Below are 22,032 nucleotides of genomic sequence, written 5' to 3' on the forward strand. Positions count from 1 at the left end.
TATACCATAAAAAAAGGTGTATTCTTTCAGACTGATCTGGAAACGTTACATAAAACATTAAGGAAAAAGTCTGAATCTGGGCCTTTTAATTTGCACGCCAGAAGACAACTTTAAAAATCTACAGTTATTTAACAATTGAGGAGCCTAGATCACAAACAAAGTAAGTCCAGATGCAGAAATCGTTGGCTGATATTACAGTTGAGACCTGTTCTTGTACTAATCGAAACGGCTATGTCGTCTCCAGTTAAGTAAAACAGCTATTAAAATAGCAATAAAATTTTTTTTTTTTTTAAGAACTTGAACATGCAGTAAGTCTTTCAATATTAAATATTATACTAATTCAATATGCATGACATGATAAAAAAAAAAAAGAGAGTAGCAGTCATTTATCATTTATGGATTATATCATTTATGGTTTGAGTGGCGAAAGTTAGTGATTTTGAAAGTTCACTATTCGTAGTTGAACCCTGATAAGGTTTATTCCCCGAAGTAACGGAAGAATCATGACACTCTTATGAGAATAGCACACAAGCGCTTCATTGAAGTTGGACATATTTAACTGTAGAAATTTCCAATTCAGTTTTTCGAGAATACATAATGAAGCCTCATTATTTTACTCAAGAATAAATAATGACGGAAATACAATGGTTAAGTGGTATTGCCCTTCCGTTGAAAGCTCAGAAGGTAGAAGGTAGCGAGTTCGAATTTTGTCATAACCCTGAGTGTATCTTTGTGCTGACGCTCTCTAGTTTATTCTATCTGTTCTTCAACTTTAATAGAGTTTAATGATATTGAACCTAAAATCCTGGATATGTATGTGTAGCAATAATAAACACGAACCTCCGTCCTTTTATGTTGTAGCTCTGAAGAATGAATAATGACGGAACGACGATGGTTAAGTGGCATTGTTCTTCCGTCGAAAGCTCAGAAGGTAGGAGATAGCGAGTTCGAATTCCGACATAATCCTGAGTGTAACTTCGTGCTGCCGCTCTCTAATTTGTTCTATCTGTTCTTCAATTTCAAGAGAGTTTAATGATATTGAACCTAAAATCCTGGATATGTATGTGTATCAACAATAAACACGTTTTGTACCCGTGTTACTGGGGTTAGTTGATAACTTTGGGACACGAACCTCCGTCCCTTTATGTTGTAGCTCTGAAGACTAATCTCGCAACCACGCATGCTCTAGCACTTCCTTCATTCTATGAAATAATATGATGCATTTTGAAATTGAATGTTTAAACTTAGATAATAGAGTTTTACCAAATTAGAAAATTCATTAAATTAACCAATCTTTTACGGAAAACTAATTACAATATCTAATTTGAATTAAACGCATTACGAATTAAGTCTCTTTTCCTATTAAAACGGAAATAACGTTCATATAATATTTTCATTGAATTATATTTTATATCAACTCTGTCATAAAACCTGTTTATGATCACGCTTGCTTATTACGCATGCGCAATGATGTTTTTGCCAAGATTGCAAATGGCGGAAAGTCTGTTGTTTCGTGAAGGAGGTTAATTATATTAATAAAGCGTATAGAAGACAAATTTTATTTAAATATAGGTTTTTTTTTATTTATTTAGAAGCAGGGTAAGTTCTTTTAAGTAATTAATTACTTATAATTTGCAATTGCTGTTTATCTTTTACAAATTGTGTATCAAACTTAGTCGTCACTTAGCACATGCTCAGTATGCTTTAGTAAAATTTATTGGCTTAGTTATCTGCTTATAAACTATTTAATTATTTTATTATCACTCCATAATGCAAAATCTTAACATACAATACTTTTCGATAATTTTTCAAAATTTTAATAAAGTGTTTCAACTTGCGTATCAACTCTAATTTTATTGTCTTAGTGCGTTAACTCAAATTTGCTTTATGACATTCATTGTTACGTTTCCAAATTCACTTTTAATTGCTTTAATATCGTTACACAATTATAAGCTCCTTATGGTGTAATAGTTCTTCATATATATAATTTATAAAATTAGTATTGTCCCTAAAATTTAAAAAATAAGTAGTTCGAATAGTAAGAACATTGCTGAAAGATTTTAGTTGAAAATTTACTTTGTTTGGGAACAATTAACATATATTATTTAACATTAAAATAATGGGTATATATAAAAGTTATATATTAATAAAAGTTGTACTTTTATATACTAAGTTTCATATTTACAATAGCTATGAAATGCTGAGTATAAAAATTTTAAATAATACCATTCATGATGCAAAGCATATAATAAATAGTACAAGTATAAATTGGTACAATGCAGCTATACATAGATTATATTTAAATGCGTAAATGATATATGTAAAATTATCTGTATACGTTGAAATGGAAATTATATTTTAAGGATTGCAAATAATATTTCAAATCTTTTGCAAAACAAGCAAATAATGTTCTTAAAAATTTGATGAAATTCGAATAATAGCTATTTATAAACTCAGAATGCAATTAAAGGTAGCTATGAACCAGGTTTGAAACATACTCAAAAATGGTCAATAATTTATTCGGCTCATTTTCAATTTTCTGTAGTCTATTTTTTCTGTAGATGTTTTTATAGATTCGTTTTTGCGTCTGTGTGGATGGATTTTTGCTATAGAAAATTCAAATTTCCGACTAATTAGAGCACACATATTTCGAGGGAGTTTGGTGGCTGGATGCGAATTTCAAATCATTTCTGAATTAGTTTTAATTGTTCCCTGAATTTAGATTCTCTGTGCTCATGAAATTACGCTATCTTCAATCAAAATCCCGACTAACTAGAATGCTCAAATCTTCACTGAATTTGAACTGTTATCCTCTGATTTTGTTAATATCATAATACAAGAGTTTCAATTGTTTTCAGACGGCTACAAACAAATTAAAAAACCTAAGGAAATTGGTCTCTAATCGAGATTTTGACCACGTTACAACTAGCGAGATTACTCAAATTTTAGCTTGAGCTCTGTTCTGAAGGACAAAATTTCGACTGCCGTATGAGCTGTCTAAAATTTTATTGGTGCTCTGTGCCGGTTTTAGTCTTTTCCTAACCGTTTCTAGTTGAATTCATATCGCGATTTATTATGTTGAATTTATCCTCAAACGAAATCTCTTCACCTTTCGATTATCTAGAGTGCTCAAATTTCAACTGCAGTTCTGTACTTGATATCAATACAAGTTACAATTGTTACCTATTCGTGCAAAAAAAGAATTTATCACCATTTTATTAATAATCTATTATTCTACCATTAATTCTTTGACCTTTTCCTGACTTATACTAAAGAACACAAAACTAAAATAAAACAAAAATACTAAAATCTACGATGTTTTCAAAGTAGACTTCAATAGAAAATATCTTTTTACCAGACCTAATACAAAAAAATATAAACTGCATCTTTCTCCGATAAATTTATTTTCCTATCCCCATCATTTTCATAATCTATCACCACCAAAACTACTCCGCCTTATGCGCACACATATTTCGTAAGTGGCACTTTTTAGACGTGACAAAAATATTTCCTTTTTTCAAAATCTACTTAATTACACATTTTAAGTCCCGCAGTGGACTGATCGTTAAGACACGGTTCCCAGCAGATCACCGAAGTCAAGCATCACTGGCTACAGTCAGTGTGTGGGTGGATGACCACTTGGATCAGCCTGCGTAGGGACCGAGGGTGTGCGGTATTGGTCCTCGTTAAACTGTTCTACCGTAAAGTGCTCAATTTCGCGTGCAGGTCGTCGGGCTACCGAAGCGGGGGTGCCATCCCCTCTGCAGAGGATCAAAATTGTGATGGCATGTCTTCGGATTATCTTCAGGGATGTTTCCCAGACCGTCGCCAATAGCCCATTGTGCAGCTCTAGTGCGACGTAAATGAACAACAACAACACATTTTAATAATATAAAATAAGAATTTACAAATTTTTAACATTTTTCATAATTTAGAATTTAATGCTGAGAAGTCACAGTAACATTTTTACATGCTCTTGCTTGTTAATTATACTTAAATTATACAAGGAAATTTCCAATATTTTAGCTCCCACAGTAGACGATCGTAAAACACGATTCCCAGTAGATTAACAAAGTAAGACATCACTGGCAGCCGTAAGTGAGTGGAGTGGTTCACCGTTTCATTAAACTGCGAAGGGACCAAGAGTTTGCGGTATCGATCCTCATTAAGCTTTTCTACTGTAAAGTGATCCAAAATAGATTTTTTTTAACCTATGTATATTTCTGCGCCTCGCACGCATACACACATTTATTCGAGTAACTCAAGAATGACTGCATCAAGATAACATGCTACCGAATTTTTGTTTCAATTTTCAGGAATAAGTTTAAGTATACTAGTATAAAATACCCTTACTTATGTCCTTCGTTTAATAAAAAACAGATATGAACCTAACCTATTAGTCTTGGTGCATCAAAAACGCAGTTTGACAGTCAAAGTCTAAGAAAAATAGCCTTATTTCGAATGATCTTTGATGCAAAAGTGCACCGCAATTTTTTGTCTTACTAGTTAGCGTGACAGTAGTAGAACATAAAATAATGGTTAGTGCCGTAGCTCATTCATTTTACAAAAAGTAGTAAATAGATATTTTTCTCGAATTCTAGAGGACCTTCAATTTTAATCCCCAAATACGAAGAAAAGAAAAAAAATTCTCCCAAAAATAAAAAACACGTGATTTGCAAAGAGATTCTGTTATCCTGAAAATGTCAACAAATTGAAAAATTTCAAGCATCCAACCTAGAGCTCTAAACAAAAAATTACGAACTCAAAAAATGGTAGCGACTTCCTGATAGCACAGTTGTTGCAGACTTGTTGGTTTAATATATTATTTTAGAAAGAACTCGGTTAATTTGATTTGAATCTCTTTTCGGGATTTTAAAAACTGTGTAAAGTCTGCAATAATAATTTTCGAGAAAATGAGCGACAGGGTGACTGAAAATAGGCATGCGACCGGCAAAGGATTAATTTTAACTTTCCAGTGAGAGCTTCAAGAAGTTCTTTGACGTTATGCATTTTGTTATTATTTAGTCATTTATGCTACCTTTTTTTTTTCTTTTTCTTTTTTTTTCTTTTTTCAGTGTATGTAAGTATTTCAGTTTGAAGTCGACTAGACCTTAGACTCTACTTTATATTTATTTTTATATCAATCAATTTGCAAAATTTATACTTTAAAATTTCAAGAATTGGTGACATTTTCTGGAGATGGGTCCGTAAAGTCTCTTGCTAGGGCTTTTAGTAATTATCTCTTCCTGTTATTTTCAAAAAGTCCTCGGGTATCTCAACATTGTGGACTTCTAGGGTAGATTAAAGGAAATGGTAGGCAATCCAGACCAAATTTTTCATTCAGTAAACTGATCGTAAACTTGGTTCCAGATAGAACACCGAAGTCCAGAATCACTGGCTGCGGTCAGTGTGAGAGTGAATGACCAGTTGGATTAGCCAGCGAAGAGACTGGGGGTGTACGGCATCGGTTCTCATTAAATTGTTCTAACTCAACTTGCTCGACTTCGCACGCAGGCTATCGGGCTATCAAAGCGGGGAACCAAACCCCCCTCTGCAGAGGATCAAAAGTGTGATGGATGAAGGATGTCTGCAAATCATCCTCAGGGGTGTTTTCTAGATTATCGCCAATAGTCCATTATGCAGCAATAATGCGACTTAAAGGAAGTACTGTCCCTAATAGACCCATCGCGTAGCGATATTATTTTACTCCTGAACGCCTAAACCAGACCAAATAGCGTTATTTATTATCTTCGATTAAAGCTAAAAGCTAAGTTTTTCTTTATAGTATTAATTTCTACTAATTTCTTATAGAGCTACAAGCTAACATTTCCTTAACAGAATAAAAGTTTCGAAATTTAGCAAGTATCATCACATAGCGCGAGTGTTTTCAAAGCGAACTTTTGTTTCCCCGATTTTTTATTTCTTTAAATGATTTAAAGAAACCTCTCTCTTGATAATAAACTCTTTTTTAAAACTGCTTATTTATCTTTATCAACCATGAAATATTTCGCATCTTTGGATTGTTCCATTAGTTCCCCAAATCATAGCAATACTTTGCTAACTCTAAATTTGTCACTTCTTCTGCTCATTACTAACTATATCGGAATTAAGAGGAAGAAAAAATTATTATAGTTTTTAACAAATTTTTTTTCTCATAATCTCCAAAATGTTCCAGAAAATATGTTATCTCAAAACATTGACGGTTTAAATGAGTCTCTGTTTTATATTTTGTCTTAAAGGATCATTTGTTTCATCATAAAACACATTCTAGAAAATAAAATAAATTTTAACTAAATTCTTATCAATATAAGAATTGAGCTATCAGATTTTATGCTGGAGAATCTAAATTGAATGGACATTCAAATCGTGGCTTAGCTGAATGTTCAAAATTTTTGTTATTTTATCACTTACAGTGAAAAATGCTGTCTCGATATTTTCGTATCGTGATCTACGCCACAATAATTGCCTAGTTGGGCAGTGAAACGTGAGAAACTAAATCGCAGAAGAGTATAACTGATAGTCAAGTTTAAAATCCATTTGGCCAAGCTGGCCTGAACAAGTCTGAATAAGGTAGTCAATTGTTGCCAAATAAATTTATTATATGTTCTATTTTGATCAGTGAACAAAATCATTAATTATATAACAAAATTATTCATAATACAAAGATTGTTCTGGTAATGTTGGAATAAAGACAGAAATTAGATTTTTAAAATCAAGGTAAAAGTGCAGTTAAAATAAATTCTTTGGTTGTTTTCCTACATTAGTTAACATGCTGTAAATTGACATATTATCTGAATAAATATTGTATTTAAAAAAAATTAATTTTCTAATATTTGGTGAAGAATTTTAAATATTATTCTCTGAAATATTTTAGATTGGTATACACCTAGGCAACATTGAGAATTTGGCTTAAAATTTGAAGGTTTTGCTATGTAGCTTTTGTTATTGCTATAATTTTTGGTCTTTCACATAGGCTTTGCAGGTTTCTAATTCTATAGAGGGTGATATTAAAATACGCAGTCATAATTATTCTCTAATTTTCACATTTAAAAAAAATTTCTTTTATCTGCAGAAGATTAATTATTTTTATCTCTTTCTTATTTTTCACAAAGATGAATTTAAATAGACTATAATAATATGAAAATTTTCTTTATTTGTCTGAAATTTTAAGGGGGACTTTTAGAGATTTATTTTGAGGGATACCTACCACCTCTCTCCCCACTAAGAACATCCATGGTCTATAAGCTTAGAGCTGTTGATTATATGATTGAAAAAACTGCAAGTGCAACTAATTAAAAAAAAATTAATAGCTATAAAAGCAGAAATAAAGTTATAAAATAAATACGAATTAATTTAAAAACAAGATAATTTTAAAAATTTTATTAGCATTTTTTAAAAAAAAATTCTAAAAAATTAAACTTTTTTTAAATTATTAATATGTTTTAAAGTCTTTATCATGCTTTCATATTTGAAAAGTTTTTTTAAGAAGAAAAACAAACATTTACTTTTCAGATAATTCTTTGCCAAACAATAGTAGCGTTTAGCTTACATTGGTTTATTCAATGAAGCTCTTCATGACTCATTACATTGGTAAGATAATTTTTGCTCTTTTTACATAAAAAAGTTTTTTTTTAAAAATTTGTATGATTATAACGAATTACTAATTAATTTGTTTTTTTAAATCTTTTGATGCATTTATAACTTAAAATAAGCCTGTTAGTTCAAAGTTTTTTTTTAGTTTTCAAAACATTTCTTTTTAAATTTTTCTCTAATGTGTACAATAAAAATTTATATTCTATTACAAACTAGTAAATTTTGGTTATCTTTGCATACATATAGAGATATATGTGACATACAGGTAGAATAAATTTTGATGCAATAATGCCCAAAATATATAGTAAAAATATGCTCTGTTAGTAATGATTTTATAAAGTCTTGGTTTATATAGTTTTTTTCATTAGTTGCTTCAATCATTTTCATGCATTTGTATTTTTCTATATATTTTTATGTAGTGCTGCGTAATTTCATGCATTACTTTGTGTTTTTCCTTTTGCTATTGTTGGTTCTTTCATTCTGAAATATTTTGTGGCATAATATAAAAGTAGAATTATATCTTATGAGTAGCAACAAAAAAATTTAATAATTACAAATATATTCTAGGTATTTAGTATTTATTAAAAGTAATTAACTCTTTGTAGCTAAGTTATTACCTTTTTTTTAAAAAAAAAAATATTTTTTATTTAAAAACAATTATTAATAAAACCTTTAATGTAGGTAGATATCAAATTATGTATAAACTTATTTACAGCACATGCAATTTTCCTTTACGTCCTTGATTATCATTGCACTTGTGATCCCATAAAATAATGGGTGTGTTGAAGAATATTATTAAAATTGAAAATGTTTTAACGAAATATTCCCTATCCTCCATTATACATAAATAACCCGTTGCTTACTCCGGCTAGCATGATGAAGCCTGTCATTCTAGTCTGCTTGTTGTACCATCCCTAAGCAAAAGGATAATTAAAATTCTGACGTTATGAAATTCTTGAAAGCAATATTAAATTAAAATTGTGATATGTCTAAATAACTTTCCATTTGTAGTTAAAATAATTATTAATTTAAAATATACGACTCTTTTATGATACACTATGCCAGTGGTCGGCAAACTTTTTAGCCAAATATGAACATTACAACAATTTTTAAAAAAATTGGGAGCCAAATCTCCTTGTTTAGTAAACTTTTATTACACTAAATAAGTAGTACACTAAATAAAACTAAATTTCATACTTAATAAATATTTATTAATGCGANATATACGACTCTTTTACGATACACTATGCTATTGATTTCATTCAACTTCCAAAGTTGGATAATAACACAAAGTACAATATATAAATCACATTCATGATGTGTGATTTTAAAATTTTGTGGACATGAATTGTAACATATATCGTCAGTAAATAAAAAATAAATCAAGAACAGTGTATCTCTTAAATCAAGACTATGAATGGCTATGAATATTGAGCAATAGCAATGATTTATTTTATTTAAATAAGTTTATTTTACAATATATTCAATTAATTTTAACAAAATGTTTTTTCAGAAGTTCCTTATCCGTATGATGAAATGCAAGATTGTACATAATGAAGGTGTGTATTAGAAATGCTCTGAGCTTCCAAATGTTTCCCAATTTGCTTTTTTAAATTTCAGCTGTTAGCTGTATCAATTCAATATTACTTTTCAAATTAAAAAAGTTTACTTTTTTAATGTATTTATATTAAATATATTATGTAACCACATCAAAGATGTCTAATTTTTTAAGTTAAATCAAAGTATTTATTATTAAGTTCATGAAATTAGATTAAAAATGTTCCTTGGACTTAATAAGATTACTTAAAATTGGTAGCATGGTTAAAAAGAAATGGAAGAAAGTGTAAGTGAAGTTAATTTTAGTTACTAAGTTCAACTATCCATAAGATGAAATAATAAGATATAATTAGGAACAGAATAGCCCAGTTGGTAGGGTGCTGTACTCTCGTTCATAAGAACGTGAGTTCGAATCCAGCCGGCCGAAGACTCCCCGTGTAGTAAATTATGACTGGTGCGCGTTAAATCTCTGGTTACAAAGTCCTCTCTGCTCCGATAACAAATTATACCTCTTGGGGTACTGGATTGTAGATTGATCTAGTTTGAGTCAAAATCGTGATCTGTGGATGAATGAATAGGTCCGCCATATAAACGGATGTGACATGTGTGTGACTGAAATCTAATTCTTTGCCATAAATGGTGCAACTGGAAAACAAGAGCAATCGCACCCCATTGCCTAAATGGCCTACGTCAACAACAACATTTTTTTTCCTATTCGGTAGCAACAAACTGTTCGAAAACTTGTATTTCCTCCCTTTACCCCGTAGCGAACTTGACACAATTCTTTGGTTCAACATCTAAAGGATACAAGGCAAACAATTTTTAATGAAGTACCCACTTAATATTATTTTTGTTTTGCTCTTCAATTAAATGTCACTGATTTTATGGTAATTAGTATTATATACTGCAATGAAAACATTTTTTTTTCTCCAATATCATCTATAGTTCTCTCCCTTAGAATTTTTTTATGAATCTTTTATTTACTCCTTCATACATGGAAACATATTTTAATAAGGAAACGTTAACCTTTGATTTCAAACACATCTACAGGGGTCTGTCTAGGCCGAATTTACTACCGTTTAGCGGTACCTTCAAAAATTCAATTTTAGGTAAAATGGCAGTTTCACAAATTCAACTTAAGGAAAAACGGTTCATAAAATACTTTTTTTTTTAAATTTTATTTTTGTATCCCAGAAACAATAAATCTTTATTTTACCGTGTTTTTGTATTGATTTTTTTATATAATTTTTAATTTTTCACAAATTATGTCAAAATTTTCACAAATTAGGTACCTTTCAGAAAAACCTAGACAGGCCCTTGATCTATTTGTTTTTAGTCATAACCACAAAGTAGGGTGTATATGACTTTGGGCATTGCAACGGAAAATAAAATCCTATTTAAATAATTGATGTGATGATTTGTTTTATAAAATGTTTTCTAATGTTAAAGACAATATGAAAACTTATATTTTTATTATATGAAAACGTCAACATACTCCTTTTTTTTTTAAATAATCCTTTTTTTTAGTGAAATAGTTATAGATCGATAAAAAAAATGTAGTCTTTTTTCTTCCTATCTGTGAAGCTATGTGTAAGAAAATGTTTAGGTGTAAAAATATTAACTTTTTCAAATAAATTCTATGACTACAAAGCACCCATTTCACCTTACTTCTTCCTAATTTTTGTTTATGCACCAGACACTTTCGAGCAAGGTTTGATTTTGTTATCTTAAGTATGTATTATAGTAAATATTTTTTTTAAAAAAGAAAAAAAAACATTGAGTTTAGTGCACTAAAATCTCATTTAGCAGTATATATGCTATTTGAACTATAAACATAATCCAGTCACTTTTCTGAAACTATTGTGTTAACTTTTAATAGTTACATCTAACCAGATTCCACGCAATTTTGTTTAGTGATTGAAAGAAATTATATCAAAATATTATTTGTAAAAAATTTAATTTCTAGTTTATGCTTTCGAAATACATTTATTTTAGATAGAGATTTATTTTGATTTTGAAAAATTTTGTCTGTTTTTTACCTTTCACATCTATGCTTGTTTTCTTTGTATCTAATAATGAATTTTGAATTTTATTCCTTTAGGATTTTTATTAGTATTACTGCTGATATCAATAATTACAGTGATCAATTGTTCATACTTATCATCTTATTCAAGTATTCAAGGTAATTCTCAAAAGTATTTTCTGAAATGTATAAATCTAAAATTTGGTTAAGAAGATTCTTGTTTCTGAAATTTTCTGTTTTAACCCTTTGCCTAAGAAATACAACTCTATATTTAGTTATAAACTTCTCCAAGAAGGTTTTTTTCTGTTTTGTTTAAATTAAATGATGGCACTAATGAGTTCATTGTGCTTTTTTGATCACCGGTGTAAAACATGACAAATTTTTATCACCAAATTATGCACAGTAAAAACTTTATTGTTTTGTTATGTATAGTTTTATATTTTTTTAAATGTTAGATCCTTTTTTTCTTATCCCTTTAAATATCACTCATGTTTCATTAATGTATTTGGTTGTAAAAAATTTGTATGTACAAAATGTTTAGAATCTAAATTTATAAATTGTAATTTTGTTTTTCTATAGCATTAAACTTTTAGTAACCTCTGTTTGTATTTTGACCCTTGCCTAAGAAAAACTATGTCTAATTATAAAGGATCTGGGGCAAAATGGTTTTCTTTTCTGTTTTGTTATGTTTTATACCTTTTCAAATAAATAGTTTAAATGATGGGGGCACTGATTAATAAGTTTAATGTGCTTTTCCAACTACTGGTCTGAAACATGACCAATTTGCATATCCAAATTATATGCAGCAAAAACTTGATTGTTTTGTTATGTATAATTTCATATTTTAAAATGTTAACATCTTTTTTCTTCCACTCATCACTTTGAATATCAATCATGCCTCATTAATATATTGGGTTGTTAAAAATTTGTTTGTACAAAATGTTTGAAATCTAAATTTATAAATTGTAAATTTGTTCTTTTATAGAATTGTGCTCCAGTAACAGGTATATCTACATTATTAAACCTGATGAACCACAAGAATTAAGACTGACTTACAACACAACTGCCAAAGAAATAGACAAGTGGTATCGAAAATCTAAGCGCAAATGCCGAATAGAACTCAAAACTATAAATGGCGCTTACCACTTTGCTCTCCATATGTCAAACATGTCAATACCATCATGCTCTGAGAAATGCCAGTAAGTTTTTTCTTCCTATCTTTTCAAACTAAATTTCAAAAAAGGAATATCTGTATTTTTTTATTTGAATGCTAGTTTTCTTTTAATTAAAATTGTTCATGTAACATTATTAAAAATTAGTTTAAAAAATTAAACCTATTTCTGTCATTTAAACTGTTATACTTAAATTATTAACAACTAAAGTGCTATGTTAAAAATATAGAATGGACTTAGTGATAGGATTGTAATCATAATTCATCCTTTTTTTTTTTTGTTTTTTGGAAATAATTTAGTTTGAAAATGCAGTGAAACCTCCAGGAAAGACAACCTCTATGTAACGACACTTCTGGAAGGCCCAGAATTTTTTTCCGTAGATTTTGTGTTGAAGAAAGCCTTTAGGGGAGACCATTAAAACCTTTCCCGTCTACTGGACAAACATCTGCACCAAATTTGGAAACGGTCAAATGTGGAAACACAAAAAAATATCAAAACAAAAAATTTAACAAAGCAAATAAGTAGATTAAAATGTATTCAAAATATTTGTATGAGGCTCGAGAGATCTTTGTGATGATACAACCTCATATTGCAGTCGGAGTGCAGTATAGATGAAGCAATCAATGATTTACTTTTAGGGTTGAAAGTTAAATTAGAAAAACAAAAATTATTTTAGAAAAATAAGTATCTCAAACCTCTTATCTTTTAATGCTAACTAATTTTTATGATACAAAATTAAATGCCAACTTAAACAAAAAACATAATTGTTTATTTATTTAAAATAGCTTTATCATTCATAATTACATCTATCAGTTATAATTTTTTTAGACGCTAAATTTTATTCATAGATCTGTCTTTTCGTGATGCCAAAGGAAGTGGCACTTCCGACCAAGAAATTGACTCTGACTTAAATGAAAAGTGTTCGTGAAAAATCATGTACCTTCGAAAGCAATTTTGAAATCAGTGGAGGTAACCTCTAAGAACGACCATTTTACTGTAGAACAGAGAGTGGTTGCTCCTGAGAGGTTTTTCTGTACATGTATAACTATTGCTTAAGAATAAAAAACTAATAATTTTTAATATGCTCCTGAGAAATATAATTTACATTCTATTGTTTTTACGGATGAATCTTAAATTAGGATTTAAAGTTACTGAACATTTAAGGAATGTCACATATATATTTATAAAATATTTTTAAATATCGCCCTTTAAACAAGTAGCATGTGTATACCTGCTGAATCCCATCACTGAAGGTAACGATAGCATCTGCCAACTCAAAAGTCTAGTACAGTGCAGAACCCGTTATCCGGAAATCAGAAAACCGGAAAACCAAAAAACCGGAACGAAATTCAATAAATTTTCCCGCCATTTAAAAAAAAAAAATTTTTTTTTCCTCATAAGATTTTAGGATTTTTCGTTCTTTTTTGAAAGATGTTTACCTTACCATCATTTTGGAAATAATCATTAGTGTATTACTCCATCGTTTTTTCTTCTTTTTAAGATTATTTCCAAAAAAAATTTTTTTAGTTGGGTTTATTTCCAAAAAAAAATTTTTTTTAGTTGGGTTTAACATTAAAAAAACGGCTTTTTGTAGCGATTCAGAAAACCGGGAAAATCAGTTATCCGGAATAGCGATGGTCCCGATCGTTCCGGATAATCGGTTCCCTACTGTATTTGGAGAAGTTCCTATGATAACAGAGCAAACCACAAAATTAATCTATTTAAAAAAAAATAGACATTAATCACAACTTCCTAACCACAAAATAAAAATCACTTTTAATTATAATATTTTTTTGCATGCATTAACTGCATAAAATATTTGACTTTTCAAAGAATTTCTAATGTTTTTTATTACTAGTATGAAAAATTTCAAGAACTGGTTCTCAGAACTTTCAAGATTTTTAGATTCTTTATCTACTCACCACCTGAATTCTCTCTCAGATTTTACTACACTTCATCATTCTAATGTGAAATACTTTGATTTAAAACGTTGATATTTTATTATATGCTTTAAAAGTCTGGAATCTATTCAATATTCTAATTATCTTTTGACGTTTTGCTGTAAGAAATTTCAACTTCCTATTTATAAAAGATTTTCACATTTCATAAGATTTTGATAAACATAAATTTATTTTTCAAATATAGGTGTAATTATTTTGAAATAGCTGAACCAGGTAATACAGAAAAATTTTGTGGAGAAAATAAAGAAAACATCTATTTTGAATCAAGAAGCAACTACCTAGCCATAGACTTTCACCATGAGAATTCCATGGCCTTTGGAGTTGTAATATTATTCTCGGTAAAAAGTAAGCTATAATTTTGATCTCTCCATATTAATGATTAAGCTTTAACAGTGCATTCATGCCATGAATTGATTGTAAATGCATGTCATTCAGCATTGAGGTTTGAATACATTTTAATCATGTTGCTGATTAGGGCTAAATATTTTCTAATAGTTTATTAGTAAAATACTAAGATGAAGAATTTTAAGATTTCTTGTAACTTAAAAAAACATGTTTGAAAATCAAAAAATATTTCAGCAAAATTATGAATGTTTTTATATTTGCTTGCGTAAATGTAACTTGCTAGGGAAATATATTTACTTCTACAAAACTGACTCTCTACATTACTGCATGTTTGCTAATAAAGGTTACACCATGGGAATAAATTAATTTTTGCAAAGATCTTTGTATGTTAATCATAAAAATTGCAACAAATGAAGAAAAAGGTTTTCATGTTCAATTATTATGCACTCCTTTATTTACTGTGTTTGTTTTTTTCTTTATCAAAATATTTTCTTTAATTATATAATAGCTTAACACATTTTTGAGATTCAATAAAAACATTGAAACCATCTTTTTTGAAATCGTTAAACACATTAAAATATTTTTAGTTAGGTTTATCAAATCTAGTTTAAATTTTCATAAGATATCAGCACTAAAAATTTATACTTTTCTTATTGAATTAGCATAAAACTTGTGGCATATCCATGCATAACCCTTAAGAGATTAATTTACTACATTAATGACCACAAATGATACAAAAATGATAAAACAATAAGTTTTTACGTTGACTCAATTTTTGATTAAGGGTAACAACCATTCTATACCAAGTATATTTATAATAATTTTATAATCTAAATAAGTTTTTCGGTGCAGAATTCTTGTGATGCAAATTTGGTTACAATTTAAAATGGAATTTAACTTTTTTACAGTGGAGCTATTAACTTGTAACAGTGTTTGCTCATTGACTAATATAAACTAACAGAAAAATAGTTTGTTATTCGAGAAAACAACAAGATTTTACCGAAATTGCTTATTCCATCTACAATTAAAAATATTAAGAAATACGAATGTTTTATTGAACCTCAAGAGACACATCCTTTTTCTTAATAAATATTTAACAAAAATATTTTTTCCCTCTTTAATCTAATGTTTGAAAAATACAAAATGGTAAAAAAAAAATTTTCCATAAACTATGTTATTATATAGATTTTTCATTTATAGATTTTTATGAATGCTAGTAAGTTTTATAATTGTTTTGATCATTTATATTTTAAATTTTATATTTTTTTACAGGAAATAATTACATTATTACAGGTCTGCCTAATGAACCATTCCACTCAGGACATTTCATAGAAACTCCATATTTTCCTAATTCATATTCTGCAGACTATCAATCTGAATACACATTTCATACGGATGACCCAGATGGTCGTGCAATGTTATTGTTTTTGGATTTTCAAATTTCTTTTTCTTCATATATTGAGGTAAGTTTTGCATATAATTCAACATATGTTGTGACTTAGTTTAGCTTATTTTGAGAATAATCAATTAATTCAAAATTTTATCTGTATGAGTAACCATAACCTGTATGAATAACCAAATTTTATCTGTATGAATAACCATTTTTCATTTTCTTACTACGTTGAGAATAATCAATTAATTCAAAATTTTATCTGTATGAATAACCATAACCTGTATGAATAACCAAATTTTATCTACATGAATAACCATTTTTCATTTTCTTACTTATATTTGTTTTTATCTTTCATATTTTCAATAAGTTTTCCGGTTAAATATAAATTAATTTTTTTTTCCTGTTTAAAATATGGAGGGTTGAAACTACCTTAATAAGTAATTATCCATAGGTAATAATCAGTAACTGAAGGAAATAGCTAATTAAGAATAACAACAGTTTTTATAGAAAACAAAAATAACAAAACAAAAACAGTTAATTAAATGATTCTGAATGAATCATGATATTCCAAAATATGGTTAGAATTGACCATAAAACAATATTTGATTAATCAAAGTTTATAAATGAGGAGTAAGATAGCAAAATGAAAATTGGCTCGGGATACTCGAATGCCAGTACCAACGCAGCTCAAAATTGACAACAACATGTTATCCTATTTAATGTTCTGCCCCAATTTACATCTTTGATTTAAGAATGAAAATTTTTTAATAAATTAGCTATTTGATTTTTTTTCTTTCAATTACTGCAATTATTTTTCTTTTGCTTCTTCAAACTGTTTGTTAATAAAATAGAACAATTATAAAGATCTTCCACTATTACATCACTGCCTATTTTTCAAAGTTTCTCTTTGCTTTAGTAAAGTTCTTTAGAAACTCCAAAAGGGAAGGTCCCTGAAGATTTGAAGAGTGAATGCTATATAAGTGTCTCTCTCATATCTTTACTAACTCCTGTTCATTTCCTTTTTAATTAATTCTGTTATGGTTTAATTAATTCTGTCTAGGTTTTTAATTTGTTGGAAATTATTTTTGCAGTAATTATAGCAAATAAAACTATTTCATATTTATTCTTATGTTAGTGTAAAAATATTAATGGTTTACATCAATCACTTAAATATGTATTATATTCAATATATAAATATATTTAGGAGCATGAAAAATTAAGAGATTAAAATATTTAAAACAAATTGTAGTTAATTACTTTAGGGGATGAGTTTTTTTTTAGCTTATCATTTCACATAAAGTGATTCAGAATTTTCTAGAAATAGCACCCTCTATCTCTGATTTTGATAAAAATTGGTACAATTATATATTTTTGATGCTGATTTCAAAAATATCAGTGTTGAAATTTTTGAAAGGGTTCAAACGTAAGCTTTTATATTTTTGCCAAAATGGGTCTTTTGCTGCCGTTTTGATTTGCACACCAAGATCTATTAATGGCTGTAACTCTTCTTAAATTCCTCTTGGAACAATACTAATTTTTGTTTGGAGTAATCTGTCATTTAAACGTTTTGCACTAATGATAGTTTTGCTTTCTTTCCCATAATCTTAAATATATCTTCTCTTTAAACCCAAAATTTTCACTGCTGTAACCACTCGTTTTGTTTTAGGTAATTGGTCACAATCATACAATACCAGATCGAATTTATGGTGGTGTATTTCGTCCTCCTGTTTTTGTTTCTCAGCAAAATGAATTAACCTTGAAATTTGAAGCAAACTTACAGCCTGGAAATTCTGGTTTCAGAGCAGTGGCGTATTTTATTAAAAGTAAGTTAGCAAGTTTTTTTATAAATCTTTTTTGTCTGCTTGTGTTTTGTGCATCTTGATATTCTTTGGGTGAAAGCACTTTTTTTTTTATTAAGGACATTTTTTGAATAAACACGAAAAGTTGCTTTGCTTTTTCTTGATATTTTACTGTTATTGTAAATTAAGTATAAAAAGATTAACCTTTGTTATAACTCACAATGAGTGTTTCCTCTTGCAAAATCGAGCTAAGTAAAAAAAAAAAACATTTATAAAAGTTAAGATATTTTGTTATTATTAAAAAAAACAATTAGTGTTTAAATCAGGTTTTTTTTAAATTAAATTATCTTGAATTTATGAATTATCTGGCATTGAATGTTACTAAAAGTCATTAAATATTTATATAGATTATTTTAAGAAGCATAAATACACATTTTAATGTAAATCTGTATAATTACATTATAAATAATTTATTACCTAATTTCCAAAAAGAAAATATTAATTCTATATTTGTTTTTTATGCATCAAAAAATTGAGTTAAATATTATAAAAATTTAGTCGTGATAGCACATGGTTAAGGCACTGATCTATCATTGTGTTAAACTAGGGTTCTATTCCCAGTGGTGGCATGAAGCTGGTCTTCTTTAATTTCTATATCTCCAGTTTTGTATCTCAAAATAAAGCCTTAGTTAATATTTGGTAGTGCAATAGGTTTTGTCGTTAGATGCGCATCAAAGATAAGCCAGGCTAGTATTTATAATCAGAATTGTTTAAATTATCTTTAAATAACCTTTTAAGTGCAATATTGATAACTTTCTAATCGATAATCAGATTTTAAAACTTCATTTGTGTTATTTATTGCAGGTTACTCATTGCCAACTTAATAAGTAAACCTAAATTAGAATCCTGTGTGTTCATTCAATTATTTTTCCCCTCTAGGTTATTTAAGCTAATTATTGGTTAAATAACCAGAAAATATTGAAAATTATTCATATTTTTAAACAAGTGATACACAATGCCCATATTTTAAATAAATCTCATTTATTAAATTTATTATTGTACTCATATTTCATTCTTGTTTATTTAAAATCTTGTTTATTGAAATTCAATTTTTTGTGTAATTGTAGGTTCAGATGTAAAAGCATCAAAGCCATTTACAGGTATGTGACTCTTATTTCTGATTAAAATTATGTTTACAGTCGTATATTATCTTCTTTCATCGAAAATTATCAAACTGTTGAATAATTTTTTTAATCAAAAGCAAAATTAGAATTTAGACAAAATATGTAAAATTATGATGTGTTAATTTTCTCAGTGATGTATATTAAGAAATGCAAACTACTATGGGCTTAATTTCAAAGAATTTTAATACTTGCTCCAAAATTTTGTAAGTCTGATTTCTCAAATTTTTTCACTAACCCCTCATTTACTGATAAATATTAAGTATATGTAGTAAAACAGTATGGACAAATTGGGATAAAATGCAAGCTCTAGTTACGGGTGAAAGTTCAAAGATTTTATTTAGTCATATTTGAAGATTAGGTGAGCATCAAATTCACACTAAAATCGATGCGCTTTTTATGTTAGAGAAAAGTTTTCTCCATCATTTAAGTCACATGCTAAAAAAGAATAAACTCATGTGCCAAATTATAATAGGTTGACAAATTAGGTTGCTAAATTTTTCAGGATATCCCTCTTCTTTGAGGGAAAACTTATATTAGTGAAGGTCTGCATCTTTTTATCTATTTTTAAAACAGGATGTGGTTTACTAATTACATGAAAAAGTCTTGTTTGGAATAATCAATTAAGAAAGCAAATTTAACAAAGAAATAGTATTAAAAGATTTGTTAAATTCATATTATATATATATATATATATATTTCAGTTAGTGAACCATCTTCTATTTTTAAGTACCTAACTTACAATTAGGAAGCAAACCTTTGTTGTATTTGTACTAGTTTAAATTTTTTTTATTTTTTAATAAAACTGAATGAACTTTTTCTGAAGTTTTAAATCTTTTAAACAACTATTTCAAAATTAATTGGCTGAAAGAAAATAGAATTTCAATTTATGTGTTACTTTTATATTATGTAATACTTTTAATTATGTATTACTGCAGAAAACTATCACTGTTTTATGTGAAAATAGTTATTTGTTGTAATAATGCAATAGAAAAAGAAACTTTGCATGAATGTAGACTACAAAAATATATTGCTATGGGTTAGCATCCATGCATCTTATATTCATGCATGTTAATCTTCCAATTCAGTTATCTAAAACTTACTTCGATCATAATGCGTACAATTAACTTTATTAAAATCGATATTCGACTTAATTTCTTTTATCAAGTAATAAAACATTTTATTGGAACATTTATAAAGCATCAATTTTTTAAAACGTTAATTTTTTTAATGTGGATTAAAGAAAATATAACAGAATTTATTTTCTATCATGTTAGTAAGCTTTTTTTTTCCAATAAAATAAGATTTTAAACAGTTAAAATTGAAAAGGAATATACTCATATTGTAACTGATCAAGAAACTTCAATTAGGTTTTACAGCTAGGCTATTCTATTATCAAACTCTTTTCTTAGGATTATAGCATCATTCCAAAGCTGTAGTGTATATTATTTTCATAGTATATATTGGGTTGTTCGAAAAGTAATTTCGTTTTTTCCTAACAGAGGATTTAATTGTATTTTTTCACTGCCCGCTTCGCACTTAAGCCACATATTTTGACAGCTGATGCAGCAAAGTTTGCTTGTAAGGTAGATTGATTCTATACCGTAGTTTTTTTTTTTTTTTGGAGACCTTTCAAATATGGAGAGTGAAAAGCAGCATTTACATTTTACTTTTTAATTATTGAAAAGGTAAAAATGCTATTCATGTGCATGAAGACATATTGATAGGTCTGTGTCAAAACTGATTAGAAAAATTTCGATCAAGCAATTTTGATGTTGAATATGCACCACTTTCTGAAAGGCCAGTTGAAACTGATGAAGACACAATAAAAACATAGATGTAAACCGTGAACAACAAATCGTGAGATCTGTGAGAGATTAAATTTATTGAATTGGTTTGAATTCAGACCATTTGAAATGTTTAGGGTCTTTCTCAATGTTCTCAACACCCGACCTATAGGTCCTCATATTCTTTCTGAAAGAAATTTATTCAGTTGCATTCACGTGTGTGATTTGCTTTTTAAAGTCTTGAAATTTTTGAATAAAATAATTCATTTTTTAAGTGCATCATCACTGGAGATAAGAAATGAGTTTTCAATAATGCAAGAGATCGTGAAGTATAAAAAAAACTAGCTCAAAGCAAAGGAAGTCAAAAATCATTTCGTTTAGTTTTTTGCCAGTGAGGAACAAACATTTTACAGGAGTGATAACATGCTGCTGTGAGAAAAATGGCTAAACATATTGAACTGGAATGGACAATGTATATTTTAAATAAAATATTTAAAATACATATTATATAATGTTATAATAAAATATTTATTAGCTATAAGAAAAAAATCTTTCATTTTAATTGCTATAAAACGAAATTACTTTCCAAACTACCTGAGGGGCCATTCAACTATTACCCTAAGCACCGAACAGAGGGATGAGGGGGTTTTGATTTGCAAGTTTTTACTGACAGAGAGGGAGCAGGAGCAATGCTTACATAAGACATTAAAATCTTGAAAAACAAACCAAGAAAATTATAGGTGGAAAAAATTTCAAATGTGCATTAAAGTTAAATTCTGGGAAAGAAAAAAAAAATCCTTTAAAGGAGTTTCAGAGGTCAAGAATTTTGAACACAAAAGATTCCTAAGGCATATTTGACTCAAAATTTCATAAAATGATTTAAAATGTAAACTTTGTTTAATGCAAAGTTATTATTTTTCTTTTGAGTTTATATCAAAAACTACCCAAAAACTAATATCAAAAACTACCTACAGTAAAAATCAAAGTGAAAGCAGAAACTAGAGGGGTTGCACTTTTCTTTCATAGGAATGGGTGGGAGGTTAGTGGTTTTCTTACTTTTTGGCATGGGGGAGAGGGGTGTTATATTTCTCAATGTTAGTAATAATAATTTCTAAAATCCAACAGATGGTGCTCTATGCAGTAATGTAAAAGAATTAATTATATTCAGTTTCCACTATGGCACTGTACTATGAATCTTATTCCTTTTTTTTTTTTTTTTTT

The 22,032-nt window shown here is 28.3% G+C and overlaps 1 protein-coding gene across 9 annotated transcripts in view; it reads left to right on the forward strand.

Moving 5' to 3' along the window:
- Positions 1-1,459: 1,459 nt before the first annotated feature.
- Positions 1,460-22,032, forward strand: part of LOC107452087 (neuropilin and tolloid-like protein 2) — a 42,594-nt gene continuing 22,021 nt past the window's right edge. For 2 of the 9 annotated variants that reach the window (XM_071179822.1, XM_071179827.1), the window contains exons 1-5: positions 1,460-1,599; positions 7,513-7,590; positions 9,107-9,152; positions 11,252-11,332; positions 12,159-12,372. In XM_071179822.1, the coding sequence (XP_071035923.1) occupies positions 9,122-9,152; positions 11,252-11,332; positions 12,159-12,372 (326 nt within the window). In that variant the 5' untranslated portion in view covers positions 1,460-1,599; positions 7,513-7,590; positions 9,107-9,121. Of the gene's footprint in view, positions 1,600-5,861; positions 6,718-7,512; positions 7,591-9,106; positions 9,153-11,251; positions 11,333-12,158; positions 12,373-14,490; positions 14,652-15,923; positions 16,115-22,032 lie in introns of those variants that run through there. The other 7 variants (XM_071179823.1, XM_071179828.1, XM_071179830.1 and 4 more) reach the window with 6 other exon arrangements.

The sequence above is a fragment of the Parasteatoda tepidariorum genome, chromosome 4 (genome assembly GCF_043381705.1).
Source record: "Parasteatoda tepidariorum isolate YZ-2023 chromosome 4, CAS_Ptep_4.0, whole genome shotgun sequence".
Taxonomy (NCBI): Eukaryota; Metazoa; Arthropoda; class Arachnida; order Araneae; family Theridiidae; genus Parasteatoda; species Parasteatoda tepidariorum.